Here is a 17,594-nt window from a genome sequence, read left to right on the forward strand (position 1 = left end):
GTGTTGCGCTAGGATTCTGTTTGTTTGCTTAGAGAGTGAAAGTGAGCGACAGACGTCGTTATTTGCGTGTTTATGGCGCGAGTGGTGGGCGAGTAATATAGTTGTAATGTCTTTTTTTCTTTCTTCTTGTTTCCTTTTGTTAGTAAACTGCTGTATTTGTACGGGGAAAAGAGTAGCAGACGAAGAAGCCCTGGTGGTTGTGCATTTTCAAGGAGCGGAGCGAGGGAGAGAAAGATCATGTTTTTGTTTTTGTTTTTGCAAAGCGTGTGCATATTTAAAATACCCCCAGCGGAGATATCCCATCTGCATCATGATTACCATGAATCGAGTTTTTCTTCATTTCCACACTTTATGCTTTCCATGTAGTCATCATATCGGCTCTCACAAACATAACACTCCTGCAACCCTAACCCCCAGATCAAGCACAGCAAGGTGCTCATCACTACCATCCACTAGCCTCTTGTCCGTCTCACTAAACACTGCCGCAAGCCGCACCTTCTTCACATCCTCCACCCGCTCATCAAACATAATCTGCTCGTACAGCTGCCCCACCGTCTGCGCTGCGCTCCACCCCTCCGCCACCATATTCTCGACTACCTTGGCAATTTCATTATACCGTATCGACTTTTGTGCCGAGGACTTGGGGAAGAGTGCAGATGTGAAAGTAGAGAGAGTTTCAGGTGGTAAGACGCCTGCGATTTCGGCGATGGTGGGGAGGGATACAGACGGTGTCGCTGTGTTACCGGAATCAATATCCATCTCGTCATCCTCTGGGACCGCAGTACGTTTCTTTCCTTTTTTGCTGCCGCCGCCTTGAGATTGTATAGCGCCGACAAGCCGCGCAGCAGACTGTAAGAACGTAATTGCCTTTCGTAAATCGCCGTCTGCTACACGCACCAATTCCTCTGCTACACCGTCGTCCAACTTCACATTCTCGAGCGCTGCGATGTCGCTAACGCGCTTGACGGCGTTGCCCTGGTCGAGGCTTTTGAAGCGGAATTTGGAGCAGCGGGAGGCGAGAGGGTCGATAATGCGGGTGACGTAGTTGCAGACGAGGCAGAAGCGCGTCATGCGGCTGTATGTCTCCATTGTGCGGCGGAGCGCGGATTGTGCGTCTTGCGTCATGCTGTCTGCCTCGTCGAGAACGATGATTTTGAAGGGTGGGCACGGGTACTTGTCTCGGTATCGTACCATACCCTCTTCTCCTGTCCCGCTCTTGTCTTCTACCATGACGTTGTATGTTGGTGCTACGCTAAGTTGTTGGCGGGCAAAGTCTTTGACTTTTTGCCGTACGATACTGATACCGCGCTCGTCGGATGCGTTCAGTTCCAGTACACGCGACTTCATGAGTTCAGGTCCGTAGAGTTCTTTGGCAAGGGCGAGGATAGTCGAGGTTTTTCCTGTTCCTGGGGGGCCGTAGAAGAGCATGTGGGGTAAGTTGGAGGACTGCATTGTGCGGGAGAGGACTTGGATAGTATTGTCCTGGGCTGTGACTTCGGACAGCGTCTTGGGTCGGCTGCAATGGTTGTTAGCCTGGAGTCTCAGTTGGTTGATACGCGGGGGTGTGTACTATTTCTCTACCCATGGTTGCAAGCGATTTGGCTCTTGCTTTGTTGTAGGGGCTTTTGACGAACTCGCCTGCGCAGCGGCCTGTTGCCGGGCCTTGATGTTGAAGAAATCGGCCATTGTGACTTGTGGTGGCTGCGTTGAAGTCGGGCGAAGTTGGAAAGCTAAAGTGCGACGCGTCGACGCGAACTCGCGAAAGCACGTTATTGCCAACCGTGCGGCGGCTCACCAATCACGTCACCATCACATAGAGTATCATGTCGTTTGGAAGATCAGAACATTTCTTGAATTATTGGATTTAAAGCTGAACATTACAGCTCACTGCTTATCTCATGCATGCCTTGCTCATCTTGGCGCCATCCATTCGTTCATCAAGTCCATATGCCATCAAAACTGGCGCTCTGCTGCGCTGCCCATCATCGGTCGAAATTCGTACCTATGGTGTTAAGGGTCACGCCTCAGGAGCCAGACTAGAAATATCTAATCTACTTCCCATTCAGCCTAACCCCCTTGACCCGCTTAGCCAATTGTACTGAATCGGAATCTGAGCCATAGGAGGACTGTCGCATTGTACGCTGGTGCTCCAGGGGAAGAGGTGCTGCAGCCCCCCTCCTGGCTGATTGAGAGGGAGACGGAGACTGATAGGAACGTTTCGGGGGGCGCTCACCACTTTCTTTGAGAATGGTTAGAAGAGTTGCCCAGCCTGGCGTGTGCTGGAGTGCTGAGCCTTCTGAGGTATCGTGCGTTGACGCAACCTTGAACAGAAGCGATTCTTCGTCCTTTTCACCAAATTAGTAAACGATGGCTGAATTCAGGAGACAATATACCTTTGATAAGATTCCCAGGTTGTGGATGAAGCAGAGCATGTGAAAGTTCGAAATCGCCTTCAGGCCACTGGCAGTATTGAGAGCGAGGCCATTTGCCTTGGCATTGAGAGCCTTGCTAAGATGCGTAATCTCGGGCATTTCGCCCATGGCTTCGCGGTTTTCAATTGGAAACTTGCCGCCAGTAAAGAGAGGGTTTGGCTGAGTAGGGAAACCATGAGTAAGTGTAAGAAGCAGATACTCAACTGGAAAGTCAGGTTTAGCAATTTCTTGTACGTTTGCGCCGTGTTCGTTGATCTTTCGGTAGAAAACTTCGGGGATATATCGCGTGCGGTTGAGCGCCTCGTTGTCTTCTTCTGACTGGACAAGCATGACCTTGGGTTCCGCTGAAGGCTCGATGATGTCGGCGCGTACCATCTCGACAGCGTCGTTTGATACCTGATAAGATGAGATGCCAATCTGACCTTGGTCATCACCGCTAATAACACATGTTACAAAGTTAGATCCGTGCCGGCCGGTATCGCTCCATTTTGATGGCCGAGGATACTTTGCCTGATACCGTGCCGCAAAGCAAACCTCAAGTGAAGACAGATAATAGGAATCTATGTGTCGCTTGCAGATGACGGAGCCATCACCCTTGTCGGCGTCGAGAAGATCAGTAAAGATGACACCGACTCGTTGCAGCCCGCACTGCGCGGCGATGTCGTCAATGACCTGCTCGTTATCCCAGTCACCCAACGATATGCCGTCTACTTCATTGATTTGTGGTGGCTCGTAGATGGTCTCAACCACAGCCTTTGTTCCTAGTGGCACCTCAGTGTACTCCTCATATCTGCCGTATAAGAAACCCAGTCGCTGACAACCAGTTTGCCTCCAGAAGTTGATCAAATCGTCGACAACCTGTATAGATGCAAATTCGACGTGGTCCACCATGCGATATTCTTGCGGTTTAAGTGAGATGGCGCTGGGCATGCACTTTGTGCAGATACCCTCTGGGAACGGCTTGTGCCCCGATGGACAGTCGGGTTTTACGCGGTAGTAGGGTTCGGTCAGAGGTGGGATGTAAGAACTTCCGAGCTCTGGTCTGTTCTTTGCCGAGTTGACCTTGCGCAGGTACGAGTGGAAAGAAAGATGCTTGATCTTCTTTTCGGCAAGGTACTCGGGTGAGTAGGGCTCCAGCGGCATACAGTAGTCGCACATGCCCTTATGTCCGTGGGTGCACATGCGGGCGTCGCGTTTGCGGGGAATCTTGCCATCTTGCCTGTCGAGCCGATCGTCAAGCGGAGATTGTCTGACCACTTCCCATGGGTTCTTTATAATTTGGGTGGGGGCATCGAGGGGCACAGAGGCGGTTTCGGAGGGCTGGACGGGTTTGCCATTCAGTCGCGCGCCGCCAGAGGCAATTGCAGCATGGCCATTCGATGGCGTAGATTGCTCTTCAAAGGAGAGGAAGAGTTGTGCGCCGTTCCTAAGGAGGCGTGAGCGGCGATATCAAGCTTGGCCAAGCTACTTACGACAGGTTCACTTGCTTAAAGCTCACACCTTTGAGATCTACGAATTTCCTCTCATCGCCACCTTGCGGACGGTTACTGACACTGAGGCTCTGGAGATCGATGTTCTTGGGGAGCTTCTCGGCGATTTGGGGAAGAATGTCTGGAAAAGTGTCTTCGGGCTGTACTGTCAATCTGAACTGACCCTCTTTGCTAACGAACCTGAGTATCATGGCGGGACACTATCAGTGTTGGCGGGCGGTACAAAGCGTTGGGGAGTGAAACAGTTGAAGGAATAGAAGCGGAAGAGGTTGCAGGAGGTAAGAGAGGTGCCGATAGAGACAGAGTTGGGGAGAAATGAACGGTGGTTGTAGAGTGATTACACACAAAGTGACTAGGAGGGCATCGAAGGCGGCAGAATGACGCGCGCGACGTTAGCGCACATCCTGGTTGTAGCGCGAAACCACCCGGCCCTTTGCCGAGTTGCGAACTGGCCAGATATTCTATCGATAACTGACCATACGGCGAGCGCATTCCACGACTACTTGGCCTTCACCCTCCTCCCCAACTGGATCTCACTTCTGAGGACATCGCCGCTCCTTTAGCACTTTTGCAAAAACATTTGCCGTCGCCTGCAACGTGTCCCGCCAACTAAACACTTCTTTACATCACCAATAGTAATTCCCGTGGCCTTCACCTGACGCTCACGATCCAAAATGTGGCCCTTTGACGCCGTCGACTGGCTTATGCTCACCGTGCCTTTTGCCTACATTGGTATCCTGGCCGGCTCTTTTGGTGTCTTCACAAACCTATATCGCAAACGCAAGGCTGCCAACGCTGCGTCTCTCGAACCCTGGTTCCCCACCCACCTCCAGCGCAATGTCTACCTCTCCCTTCTGCACATGGAAGACCCCAAGGTACCAGACAGCATCCTAAAGGCCGCTCTACTACGCCGGGCAACAGAAGATATCCACCGAATTGTCCAGATTAGGAATGCGAAGCAGGCACTACAGGTCCTGTTGCAGAGGGGTAGTGTGGGCGATGATTTGTGGCAGAGGTTCCAGCGCGCTGAGAAGGAAATAGAAGAAGAGCTCAGAGACGTTGTCAACGAGGTGAGTTTGCGCAACACCTTTGCGATATGCCGCATGTAAACTGACAATCTACAGGCCAATGCATTCGCACCAAACTGGGGCCAGACCATCTTCCAATCCGCTTCTGAAATGGCCCAGAACAACCATATCCGTGAGCGCCTGGCCGAGATTGAGGCAAAGGCCCCCGCTGAGAAGGAGTGGTGGGAGAACCGCCGGGCTGGTATTCAATCAGAGTTCATGAAGGAGTTGGATGATGAGAAGGCAAAGAGCGAGGAGGATGGTGTAATGGTGGAGAAGAGCAAGAACTGAGTGCCTTGCATGTCACGGTATACTTACTTCAAGCTCCAATTCAAGTACATTTCTAGGGACCGGGGTGAAGAAGGGTGAGGCTTCTGGCGTTTTACAGCATTCTGAAGGCGCATTGTTAGACGATTGCACACAACGGCGTCATAGGCGCGAATACCATGTTTTTTTTAACTTGCTCAAATGTTGATTGCACTACTACCAAACGCCAATGATCCCATAGAATACATGCTACTACGCTCTGCCATCCTAACCAATGGTTCTGATACACCATGTATAAAAGCCAAAACTTGTACAGCTCTGCCGCCCCCTCTTGCTCTGTATCCGTCCTCATCGACTTACACCTCCATCTCTTACACTTCATTCCTTACTAACTTCATCTCTTACACTCCAGTTTTCTACTTCCTAGCGGTGGGTCCGCTAACACCGGCACCAATGACGCTGGGAAGCTCTTCAGCACCCATTGAGTACAGCATGCCAATACCAGCCGAGACGAGGAAGGCCAGGATAACACCACTGCCGACAAATAGCCAGAACTGAACAGAAATGTCCTTCTTCTGGCAGGCGGGGCCTCCCCAGTAAGTCACTTTCTTCTTGGATTCCATGCCCTTGTCTTCGCCCACATGCTCAACTGTAGCTTTGCAGGCACATCCGTAGCAGTCGACCGTCTCCTGGTTGGATCCAGATCCGCGGCCCTTGTGGAGGAGCGTACACTCGCCGTGGCTGGAGCAGTTGTGAGTCTGGCTCTGGCAAGTGTCCAGCGACTTGAAGCAGACGGGGAGGATGCCGCGCACGGGTCCCTTCTTGTCCTTGCTGCTGTCTGCCTGGGCGATGGAAGGGAAGTCCTCGAGATTGGGAACCTTTGAGGTCGAGGGGATGGCGGAAAGAACGGCTTCTGGGTTTTGGCGACGCGCCTCCATGGCAGGCACGTCATAGGCGCCCCAGGGGTTGGCGGCACGCTTGGACTTGGACTTGGACGAGCGCGGCATCATGACTACGGTTGTAGAGAAGCCAGCCTCCTCTGCCTTTTTGTTGACGTTGCTCAGCACCTGGGCGAGCTCCTCGGCCGTCATCTTGGAGCTCTCGTCGATGCGCCACATGTTGAGGTAGCCATTGTAAGCCTTTGACTTGCTCTTTGGGGGAAGCGCCGATTCAATCTCAAAGTTGGACTTGTATGTTCGCTGCTGGGGGTCTGGGTGTTCTGGCAGCGACTCGGCCTGTGCTATAAAGTCGTGGATGAGGCGGTCGTTGTCAGATGCAGAGGGCGCGCCGGATATGGAAAAGTCTAGTGTGCGATCTGATCCATCGTTGATGATGACTGCAAGCTTGAGTTAGCTGGCAGCTCTTCGTGGCCGTGTTGGCCGTTGCCTCTGCCCACCTGTTGGTTCATCCTGGTCGACATCCTCTGCCCAGACTAGCAGATGCGCCTTGGAGACGTCTGCATCGCCTGCTCCAAACAGTGACTGCCGCTTTCCTCCGTACGTGTTGATGTGGTGAATGGTGTTGGCGTCTGCATGCTCGAGTGAGTGGAATCGCGACAGGCCCAGGCGCTGGGCGATGATAAGACGCGCAGTCTCTGGGCTGACGGTTGGCCGAGCTGCAAGCACAGCGCAGGACAGTGATGAGGCGAAAAAGGCCCCGGATAGCTTCATCGTGGGTGATGGGTTGGGGTTGGAGAGATTCGTTGCTGCGGCGGCGATGATGCAGTCGCCGGGGAAGCTGAGACCCAGATCTCGGAACTTGCCTTGGACGCCTCCGAGCCTATCGCCCACGCCTATAGCCAGAGCACCATTTGTCCACAACATGCAATCTATTCCTTGTCCAGCAAACTTGACCTGCATTTTTTGAGTCTACAGTGCGCCTTCATGTCGCTTCTTGTCACTCACGTCTCTCATACTCTCTGCTTGCCATGTCCAGGCCACTGATGCTTCGGCGCAACTTCTCCCTCTTGAACAGGGTCCCTCATTCTCACATAGTGCGATCGGCCGCCCGCCATGGCCACGAGAGTATCATAATCCAGCGAGTGCGTATACGCCGGCCTTTCTTTAGCAAAACGTGAGCAGTCTCACAAATCCACTCCCGCCACATGCTGATTCACTTTGCAGACGTCTCGTTGGCACAGTCGCCGTCACTGCCGCAGCCTACGGCCTTATCCAGTACTTGGGTCTAGAAATCGAGGTTGAAGAGGTACAAGAACAAGGCAGACAAGACGGGTGGGAAGTGGCTGGCTCTGAGGAGGACGATGAAGAAGAAGAGGACGATGACGCCATTCTATTCCTACCTACGGGCTTCTCGCGACCACGGCCAAGGACGTTTTATAAAGGCTCGGATGCAGAGTGGAAGACATTTAAGGAGATAGCCACAAACCGTGAAAGAGCGAATAAGATACGTAGTAAGTACGACTTGGCAGAGAAGTAATCACTCGCCACTGACATACCCATAGGGGAGTTGGTAAGCATAGTGCGCAACAATGCCGAGAAGAAGACACTGTACACCTCTCGCCTTGGCAAGATTGATACCTCAAAGGGCATGTCATGGGTGGAGATTCAGTTCCCAAATGGTCCACCAATCGAGTACGAGCGCCCAGGCATCGAGCTCACTGAGAATCTGGAATGGCGCAAGGCGACACGCCCAGTTGAAGACGCCCATCACCGGCGCCTAGCGAGGGTACTATATCCTAAAGAAGCCACGGATGCTTTGTACAAAGACACTGCAAGAAAAGCAGAAAAGGCATGGAAGACGTTTAAAATCTACATGGGCTGGGACCAAGAATCCAAATCAGAAACCGTCCAGGAACTCTTCCAACGCATCTCCACAAACCGCCAGTCCACCGGCGAACCTACGAGCATATCACCAACCCCCTTTTCGGCTTCTGCAAACGACACCCAGCGACCAGGCACCTCGCCCTCACCAGCCCCCGTCGACGGCCCCGCAGGCATAGGCTTCGACCTCCCCGACCCCAAAAGTATGACGCTAGACCTCACTCAATTCCGCGCCGACTTCGCCAAAACCTATATGCCTATTGTACTGCAACCTCCCCGTGGCGCATTCATAGTACGAGCTCTCATAGAAATCCATGGTGACCGCGCCCGCTTGACGCTCAACGTGAGCGCCGTGTACGACCCCAAGCAAGGCCGCTACATCCAAATGTCGGCGGTTCCTTGGAACTATGTCGAGCATTACCAGGCCCCAAAAGGTGGGAAGTGAGTGCGCGTTTCCCTGGCCTGATTGGTTGTGTGTGTATGTGTGCATTGTTACTGGGCGTCACGGGGTTTGGATGGGGGGTTTGAGCGCTAGATATGTTCGATATCCTTTGCATGGGTGGTGTCTGTTTTGGGCGTATAGCGTTTTGAGCGGGTATCATGGGCGAGTAGATTGCGTGCGCTGTGTACATCTGAAATGAGATTTTCATGCTTGATGTGTTCTTTTTTTCTTGTGTTGGTTTTGTTGTGTATAGTGCTGGAAAGCAGGATAATAGAGTATGTATGTCATCGTATCATGCGTGGCAATCTCTTGTGATTTATTTCTCCTTGTCGTAAGTCCCATTTGGAACATTTATCTGTGTTTCTTGGTTCCGGATAATGTTATCATTGACTTCTCTTCTATATAAAACACACCTTGCTTTTGTGTCAACGTTTACCACACGTTGTTACTTATAATCAGGTCTTGCTGTCATTCTCATCCTACGAAAGTCAATCAAATCCGCAGAATTACCTTTTTTTTTCAAGAGAGATGATATATATGGTAATATGTGCGCAGCCATACGAAATATTACTTTAACCATGTCGAGGCTTACATGCATCCACGAATGATACTTTTGTATCACAATGCTTCCCAAGCTTTGTTGATCTAGGGTACCATTAAACCCGAGACCAGCTTTCATCTCTCTCTATATCTCATCTCTTATCCACCGATGCAGTAGCGGGAAATCCCAAATCCTTGGATGTTTGAGAAGCTTTTTTTTTAAAACGGGTTCAACTACCTTTGAAGTGACCATACAATATAGCTACAGTGCGCACAACGAGACGTGTTGTACAACAATGCATTTACCATGTACTCATCAAAAATGTGGGATATTGAGAAAACAAAGGAACAAAAACTGTGCGTCAGTTCTTTGGTTTAAAATGAAAGAGTAGAGACAGACCCCTCATCTAAATTCTGTCATAGGGAAAATGTTCAATTTCACTTTCTGATACTACAGCTAGAAGTTTCTGAGGTTCAGTGTTAAGAGAAGTTTCCTTGGGATTTTCTCCTTCTTTGACTACTGCATGTCCTTCGGACCTGCTTCTTGTACCTACGCAACTCTGAATTTTCAAATGATATAGGGACTAGTTGCATAGCCTGTTGAGAAAAACTTAGTAGGCAGGTGACTACATCGTGAAGCTGACACTTCTCACGGGTGTGGGCTTCTTTACTTTACGATTACAATGGCTGAGTCCATGGGATGGAAAGATGTGGACGGTAAAAGCATGCGCCCTTGTGAAGAAAGAATATGTATCAGAGTGGCACTTATAGTATATAGGTACCCTGTTCGTAACTATTAAAAGAAGAAAGGTAGTCGATGTAAGCGGTGGAGTCCAACCCATCGATATTAAGCGCTGAGTGCGCGGGGGCTAAGTCCTATAAATACTACCCGCTTTATATTTGGTAGTAACGGGCGCCTACTACTACTACACTACAGACGTATCGCAGCCCTAGTCTGGGTTTTGGTCTCTTAGAATAAAGTATTTCACGTTTGGACAGAACAGTGAGAGTTGACAGGGACAGGATTCGGATGATTCGCTGCCGCCTCGTCTCGGTCGCGAATCCTCAAAACGGTCAAGATTGTGGTCTGACAAGAGCATGACTTGGCAAACAACACGCCATGCTCACAAACCCATGTAATCACCAAAACTTTGTTGTTGTAAGCTCCAGAGTTATCTTTCTCCCAAAGCAGACGCGATATAGACTGGCCTAAATACTCAAAGTCCTGCACACGAGTCACTGACCGCGTCGCACAACAAAGACAGCACGCACCCAGCGTCGTATGCATTGGCAGTGGATTTTAGGGTTGTTCCAAAAATGTCGTATAGACACGTAATAACAGTTTCGTGCTATAGTGCTTGGGTCGTTATCATGACGCGGCTTGGAAGACGCGTATGTTGGACACCGCCCCGGGCAGCCCGGACATATTCTTGTTTCTTAACGCGGGCGTGGAAAGATGAAAGGAAACGTCGTACATGCGTGCTGCATGGCTCTCATTAAACGTAGAATAGGCGTAAATGGAGTATATCAAAGTATGGGACCAGGGTGTACTGGTGAGCACGTGCTCTAGTCTCTGCCTAAAGTACATAGTAGTATGTACAGGTAGACCGCTAGAAAAGACGTACCATACTATGTAGATAAGCACATGGCTTACAATTATTGCCCCCCCCCCCCTCGCTTCCCGAAGCCAGTGTTACAGTGCATCGCCACATCGTTCCTGGCCTATACCATATGGGATTGGTTCGGTCCTTCTTTTTTCGAGACGTGTATCTAGGTATACGTATCCGCTCGCCCCGACCTTCCTATTCATGCCCAGCAAAACATGTTCAGGGGAATCCGGCCAAGGTGCATTAGTGCAGCGCAGCTTTTCCACCAAGAAAATGGCGTCGGTAGTGGAGGCGCGAGTGGCCCCTTTGGCGAAAAACTGTCTGGGCGTTCCCAAAAATTCCGGTGCGCTTCTAGACCCAGCGTGAATTCTGGCGGGACCGAGTGTCTCTGGTGCCGTATTCCAAGTCGACGGTATTGGTACTTGGTAAAGAACGAGTCAGGCGCTTCTAGGCGCCGGATAGTGGAGGTACGAACAACGCAAGCGCCTCGAGATGAACAAAGAAGCAAAGAGGTTTGGTGTGAAACGGGCCGAGGGCGTGGGTGTGCAGATCGGCAAAGGGTGTACCTGACAGCAGCGCCTTGGGAGTCCGACGCTCGCCACTCGTGTGCCAAGTGCGGAATCCAGGAGAGAGGACGTAAGTCCGTCAGTAATACGATACGCATGGTCAAGTCACCGCGCATGCACACCGTCTAAAGTTCTCGACCGTCTCGACCCCCACAGCGATATCACTCAGGCACTCAGAGGTTGAGAGGGCGAGCAGGGAAAGACATCCTTCAGCTATGTTGAGAGCGCCACGTAAACGCCGGAAGGGAAAGAAGGCGTGCCGCTGAGCTGTCGCCCGAATCCCCTCTCAAGCGCCCGAATTCACTCGAGCTAGCGGGAGATCATGGCCCTGGCAAGGCAGTCTTGGTAAGACTGATCTCGTACATGTAGGTTTGGCATGTACAGATATGGCAAGTGAGATTGCGTGTGTACGTTTCACAGCGCAAAAACGGATTGTTGGTGATGCCTGGCGACAGTGGGTTGGGTTGCAGAAGGAAAAAAATGGGGGCCTGACAGCTGTAGTGGTAGTTCGGGTGCCGGGACTAAAGCCATGGTTTGGTTTGGATGACAGCATCGAGGAGGGCGTGCGTGGTAAGGCGTGGGTGGGTTCGCAAACTCAAAAGAGAGTAAGATCAGCCACGGAACGTTGGTTTTGCCGGACAAAGTACTTCCTGAAACGGACTGGTGGCGCATCGCTAAGGTACATGCCGTGGGCTAGACGGCCATCCAGAATCTTTTCCACTTGCACGCCGGAATCCATTACCAAACATCGTTGCTGCGGCCGTACCTGCGCAGGCACACACTGATCTAGACAAGGGTTCCTGCGTTAGGCCCCTCTCAACGTCCTTCCCCGAGCAAACCCACAGAGGTTGGTGAAAAGTCTTTTCTTTTTTTTCTCTTCCTCTTCGTGCATATGCCGCGGAACTCTACGTGGCTCCAGCAACTTGCCCGGCAACAGTGCACCGTTGCTGTCGTGATTCGACGACTGTGCCAAAATGCAATTTCCACAAAGTCTTAGCTACCGTAGCCCTACGATGATTGACGAATGGCTAGACCCCACAGCCGACGCCGTGACGCCGGGCTGACGGGGCGTGCGGGAAAGGTGATCCATAATCTTATCGCACGTGTGGACTTTCTCTCGCTCCGAGCTGGCACCAAGTCTTGGATGAAACACTGCATCTGGGCAAACATAGCTTGTGCCATGTGTTGCTTGCCCGCATCCGTGGTGGGCCCTTTCCCGGCATTGTCAAGGCTTCTTTGTCTTGTCCTCATTTCGCTATCTTAGTATAAGTACCAACATGGCCCCCGGTTCATGATATTCCCCAGCTCAGCACTCAAGCAACTCAGTCTCTCTTTTTGACATTTTTTTTGTCTATCCACGCTCTTGCTAGCACCCCACATTCCTTCCAGGACCCATCAGGTATCACACTCCTTCGAAAATGCTTACCTCGACCTTCATCATGGCCCTTGCTGGCCTATCCGCTCTCACTGAGGCATCCCCTCTCATGCCCCGCGCTGGAGGCAAGCGTGGTATTGCCTTCCCCAAGCAGCACAATGGCGTTGCCGGCTCCCAGTGGGCTCGCATGATGGCACAGTCGTCCAAGATCTTCTGGATGTACGACTGGGAGGCCGTTATCGACGGCGAGGCCCCCGACCTAGAATACGTTCCTCTGCTCCACTCCAACCAGGAATGGTGCGCCTCAACCTGGGCCAACAATGTTGCCAACGCCCGCAAGAACTACAAGGTCTCCCACATCCTCAGCTTCAATGAGCCCGACCAGGTCGGTGGAGGAGGCTCTAACATAGACGTCGCCACTGCCGTCGACACCCACCGCAAGCTCATCCAGCCCCTTGCCGCCGAGGGCCTCCGTATCGGCTCCCCCGCCGTGACCAACGGCAACGAGCCCGGCAAGGGCATCAACTGGCTCAAGTCCTTCATGGACGGCTGCAAGGACTGCCAGATTGACTTCGTCGTCACCCACTACTACGCCTGGGCCAAGCCCCAAGACTTCAAGGACTACCTCAACAAGTTCCACGACGCCTTCAACCTGCCCCTCTGGATTACTGAGTTTGGTGTCACCGAGGGCAACGCCGACGAGTTCCTCAAGGACGTTCTCCCTTGGCTCGATGCTCAGCCTTGGATCGAGCGCTACGCTTACCACATGGCTGCCCCCAGCGACGGCAACCAGTTCCTCATCACTGCTGATGGTGGCAGCCTCTCCCCCGCTGGACAAGTCTACGCCTCTGCTTAAACTTGAGAAAAAGTCTTTTCTCTTTCTCTCTCTCGCTCGACGACAAGCATACGCATGCTGGTGGTTTTCCAATTTTCCCAGGACATGCAAATGACGATTTTACGACAAAACCCCCCTGTTCGCTTCTTGTTAGATACCATTTCACGATGTTGTTTTTTAGACTAGCTCTTTGGTTTCTTGAACACCCTCGAAACAATATCAATTCATTCATCCCATCTTTCATGCTACTTATTTTTGATCCTCCATTGTGATGTTTTTTTTCTCTTTGTTTACCAAACACAATCCCTGCTTTTTTTGTTCCCTTTATGCAGAACATTAGTCGATGACCCAATACATCATGCACCCATACACACACCTTATACTCCTTCCAGAAATCAAAATCGTCCATCACGATTTTCCCACACACACACACACACACACACACACATACACCCACGCATACAAAACAAAAATCTTCGCACCACAATCTTAATTATTGTTGATGCACACACGCACACACACTTGGGCGTCGCGCTCAGAGTCCATGGGGAAAAAGAGTAAAGTACGTAGTAGTAGTAGTAGTAATATGCGGAATGTGTGTGCGTGGTCCAAGCGCCCGTCAACCACCTTCTTCTCCTCCTTCCCCCCCCCCCAACGCAGCCTCGGGCTCGAAATAGAAGTACAAGTTCCGTGGAAAAGAAAAAAAAGTACATGTGGAGATTTGAGAGGAAAAAAAAAACCAGGATGTCGATGTATGACGGGGAAGGAAAAAGGTGGAAAAAAAAGAAAAAAAAAGTCCGGAAAAGCAAGGGGTAAGAAAGAAAATAGATGATAATAAAAAAGAAGGTGAAATGGGAGTGGGTTTTACTCGGCTCAAGTGATGATGATGATGATGGTGATGGTGATGAGAAGGAGGAGGAATTCGAGAATGATCGGGGATGGAAAGTATGAAAGAAGATGGTATTTGAATTGAATTGGTTGGGGAGATTGAGTAGAAAGATAAAATCTGGAAGGGGATGTAGAAGAAGTTTTGCATTACGGTGCTTTATATTGGTATGATTTCGGGTCTGCGCTCGCATTGAATGAAAGGGATTGGACACCAATTGGTACCCCCTTTCCCCCATCTGCATGTTGGCGCTTTTTTCTAAGGGAGGTTACATTATACACTAACATATGCCATTCATCTCATAACAACAACCCGCCCATCAATCCTCAATATCATCATCACTCAACACCAACCCCGCACTCTTCTCCAAAAGCCCGGGTATCGCTGAATCAGGTTCTTGGGCTTTAGTCTCGAACCGTGCCCTTTTCTTCTTCTTGGGCGTTTCGACGGCGGGTTGATCCGTAGTCCATTGCTCCTGTTCGCCAGGGTCAAGCTCGTTTTCTAATTCGTCGTCATCGTCGTCACCGCCGGATGGGGCACCAGCCCCGGTCATGGCGGTGATTTTGCGAATCTCGCGTACTGTGGCGGCCGTCGAGGGAGATGGCATGCGGGATTTATGGAGGATGGTGACTAGATAAGGGAGGCGCTCAAGGAGCATCTCGTAGCGAGCTGAACCACCGCTTCCAAGGAGGGGCGGGGCTGATGCGTCATCTCCGCTAGGGGTTGAGCCTTGTGTCGATGCTGGCTGGGATGACGGACCGTTCCTTCTCCATGTGTGCACGCCTCCACTAGGGACCACTGCCTTTGGTGCGCCTGACGTGATTGAAAACAGTTCACCGCGTTGAGCACGCGACACCCACATATCCAATAGGCCGCCAATTTCTTCCTGTTGCTTCCATATCCGCAGCGATGCTGGGTAATACATGACGAATGCATTGCCTTTGGGTATGCCACCACTCGATCCCTGTCCTTTTGGTTTGAGTCCCATGACGCCTGGAGGGGGAGCCATTCGCTTTACGGGATGTGGCAGGTTATACAACAGGCCTCGTACGCTCGTTTGGAAGCACATCTCATCTTGGCGTAGGTTGTCCGCACTTGTCCCTTGGAAACTTCTGCGGCCACCCCCAGCACCAAAGCGATCTGGAGAAAGAAGATCAGCGTCTGAGAGAGCGTCTATACACCCTTCGATGGAGTCCATGGTTTCTTCACTGTCTGCGCCTCCACAAGATAGAACATAATTCTCATGTAATGCTGCAACAAAGGTCTGCGTGTCAGTTCCTAGCTCATCGATAAGAGTATCGACGTTGATTTCGGAAGCTTTTGGTCGTCGTCGTTCGGGAAACCAGTTTGGTGGGTGTGCCAGTGGTGCTTTGGGATCTTCTGGGACACGCTTGTTGTAAACAACTTTGCCTACCGAGTGAAAAATACCCAGAGTGCTCTCCCGTTGTGTCACCATCTCGAGTGACTCTTGCTCAGCTTTGGTCATGGGGGTATCTTTGGCAGTCTTCTTCTTTGTGAAATTGACCTTGGCGCCCCAGCCTTCGGCATCATCACCACGCAGACACAAGAATTCGAGCGATGAGATTGCGCTTCGGATGTCACCAAGCTCGGCAAGGCGCTGGATAGCCTGCGGACTCAGGGTCTTTTTTCGGCCTGACCTTCTGGCCTCTTTGAGGATGATTGTGTCCAACGCTTTCGTCATGTATGTGGGTGCGATTGGATTAAAGTCGACCACGGTCACTCCAGGATGAGTCAAAATCTCAGGGCCCAGTAGACGATGTGCGGTAAAGCTATCTGCTGCTGCCGTGTTGGTGGATAGCAGCGTCTCGGAGATGATCATAACGATTGGTGTCACTGAGTGTGCGGGATCGACTTGACTCGAGAAGAAAGCAGTGACTGACTGCGTGTTTGCAGCAAGATACTTGAGGACAGAAGAACGGAAAGACTGGACGGCCGAAGAAGTACGTGTGAATGTATTGGGAAACTCCTCTACTAGGACCAGCTGCTGTTTCCTACCAGTTTGAGTGGCGGGCGAAGCCGTCTGGGTAGCTGATACTTGCGTATCAAAGGTCAGACTTCCAAAGGTGCCAGTTCTCGCAACAAAGTCTTCAAACTGAGCGGTGATGGAGACCAGGCTGTCGGAGGTCGACATGGCGCCAGTGGGGTTCTTCCACTCGTGCATGTCTATGTCCAATTCTTTGGAGAGTAGGGCCATGGTGGTGGTCTTTCCGCTGCCAGCGGGGCCTTTGAGCAGGAGCAGTCTCTTACGCGACTTGCCGCCCAGGACATCAGTCAGCCATGTGCGAACATCTGCTACTTTTTTCTTGTGCACGGCAAGCTCATCAAGGGATACAGGGCCAAACTTTTCGGTCCATGGCCGGCCATCTTCGGCATCCCGCCGTGCTGGCTGGGAGGACGATGATGATGACGGAGGAGGCGTGCTCCGGGCTCCGGTTGCTGTTCGCAGGAACTTTTGGCGTGCAATCACATTTGGACCATGGTCAGTTGGCGCTGTTGCGGCAATGGGCCGTTTGCGCACGGGAAGCACATTGGATACTTTGAGTGGCTTTGCTTGGTCCTCGTCATAGTCGGAGTCGAAGATGTCGTCAAAGTCGTCGACTGACGCAGCAGGCTTCTCCGGGCTAGGAGTGGGCTGGGATGACTGGGAGCGGGCGACGGTGGTGAAGAAGGACGTTATAGGCTTGTAGACGGGCCTTGGCTTGGCAGGGGATTTTGCAGGCGACTTGTTATTAGTAGTGGACTGCTCGGATGGATTTGGAGAGGCAGCACGTGTGCGTGACCGGGTCGGCCTCGTGGTCTGACTGTGTGCATGCGAGGCAGAGGGGATGCTTGTTAGTGCGCGCCCCTTGCGAGCAGCGGGAGGCGGTGAAAGGGACTCGCTCTGCTCGGAGTCGGACGAGAGCACTACGGGCTTGTTCCGCGCCGACCGCAGCCTGGCCATGTTTGTGCCCAATCGCTGGATATGGACAGGTGCTCGGTGCAGGGCAACATTATCGCACAACTAAGAGCGGGCGTGGGAGCGAGTCTGGGTCGCTGTGTCGTCGGCAGCGGCGTGGGAGGGTGGAGGAGTAGAGGCCGAGGCGCGCTAAGGGAGGCAGGCAGGCAGGCAGGCAGGCAGACAGGCAGACAGGCAGACAGGGTGGGGCGGCAATGTGCTCTCTTGCTGCCAGCGCATCTTTGCTTCTGCACCTTCACCCACACCGCTGCACCATCCATGTAGCGCCCTTCTTGTCGAGGCTGGCATGCAGCTAGCAACACGACGCACAATGATGCACTCCCCCCTTGT

The 17,594-nt window shown here is 52.0% G+C and overlaps 6 protein-coding genes across 6 annotated transcripts; 3 read left to right on the plus strand and 3 right to left on the minus strand.

The window, feature by feature from the left end:
- Positions 1-381: 381 nt before the first annotated feature.
- COCMIDRAFT_34845 (uncharacterized protein) lies at positions 382-4,113 on the minus strand (the record flags this gene model as incomplete). The annotated part of the gene is made up of 5 exons (XM_007687650.1): positions 382-1,516; positions 1,571-1,701; positions 2,073-2,345; positions 2,394-3,858; positions 3,905-4,113. 5 exons carry the CDS (start codon positions 4,111-4,113, stop codon positions 382-384), a joined length of 3,213 nt encoding a protein of 1,070 aa, XP_007685840.1.
- Positions 4,114-4,596: 483 nt separating this feature from the next.
- On the plus strand, positions 4,597-5,280 carry COCMIDRAFT_89713 (uncharacterized protein; the record flags this gene model as incomplete). The annotated part of the gene is made up of 2 exons (XM_007687673.1): positions 4,597-4,992; positions 5,047-5,280. 2 exons carry the CDS (start codon positions 4,597-4,599, stop codon positions 5,278-5,280), a joined length of 630 nt encoding a protein of 209 aa, XP_007685863.1.
- Positions 5,281-5,672: 392 nt separating this feature from the next.
- On the minus strand, positions 5,673-6,926 carry COCMIDRAFT_89731 (uncharacterized protein; the record flags this gene model as incomplete). Its single annotated transcript, XM_007687674.1, has 2 exons — positions 5,673-6,592; positions 6,653-6,926. The coding sequence occupies 2 exons, from the start codon at positions 6,924-6,926 to the stop codon at positions 5,673-5,675; spliced, it is 1,194 nt and encodes a 397-aa protein (XP_007685864.1).
- Positions 6,927-7,183: 257 nt separating this feature from the next.
- Positions 7,184-8,481, plus strand: COCMIDRAFT_3410 (uncharacterized protein; the record flags this gene model as incomplete). The annotated part of the gene is made up of 3 exons (XM_007687624.1): positions 7,184-7,329; positions 7,380-7,666; positions 7,718-8,481. 3 exons carry the CDS (start codon positions 7,184-7,186, stop codon positions 8,479-8,481), a joined length of 1,197 nt encoding a protein of 398 aa, XP_007685814.1.
- A 4,149-nt stretch (positions 8,482-12,630) lies between these two features.
- COCMIDRAFT_89568 (glycoside hydrolase family 128 protein) lies at positions 12,631-13,422 on the plus strand (the record flags this gene model as incomplete). Its single annotated transcript, XM_007687675.1, has 1 exon — positions 12,631-13,422. One exon carries the CDS (start codon positions 12,631-12,633, stop codon positions 13,420-13,422), a length of 792 nt encoding a protein of 263 aa, XP_007685865.1.
- A 1,184-nt stretch (positions 13,423-14,606) lies between these two features.
- Positions 14,607-17,249, minus strand: COCMIDRAFT_24487 (uncharacterized protein; the record flags this gene model as incomplete). Its single annotated transcript, XM_007687642.1, has 1 exon — positions 14,607-17,249. The coding sequence occupies one exon, from the start codon at positions 17,247-17,249 to the stop codon at positions 14,607-14,609; it is 2,643 nt and encodes an 880-aa protein (XP_007685832.1).
- Between the last annotated feature and the right edge of the window lie 345 nt (positions 17,250-17,594).

This window comes from Bipolaris oryzae (assembly GCF_000523455.1).
Source record: "Bipolaris oryzae ATCC 44560 unplaced genomic scaffold scaffold_32, whole genome shotgun sequence".
Taxonomy (NCBI): domain Eukaryota; kingdom Fungi; phylum Ascomycota; class Dothideomycetes; order Pleosporales; family Pleosporaceae; genus Bipolaris; species Bipolaris oryzae.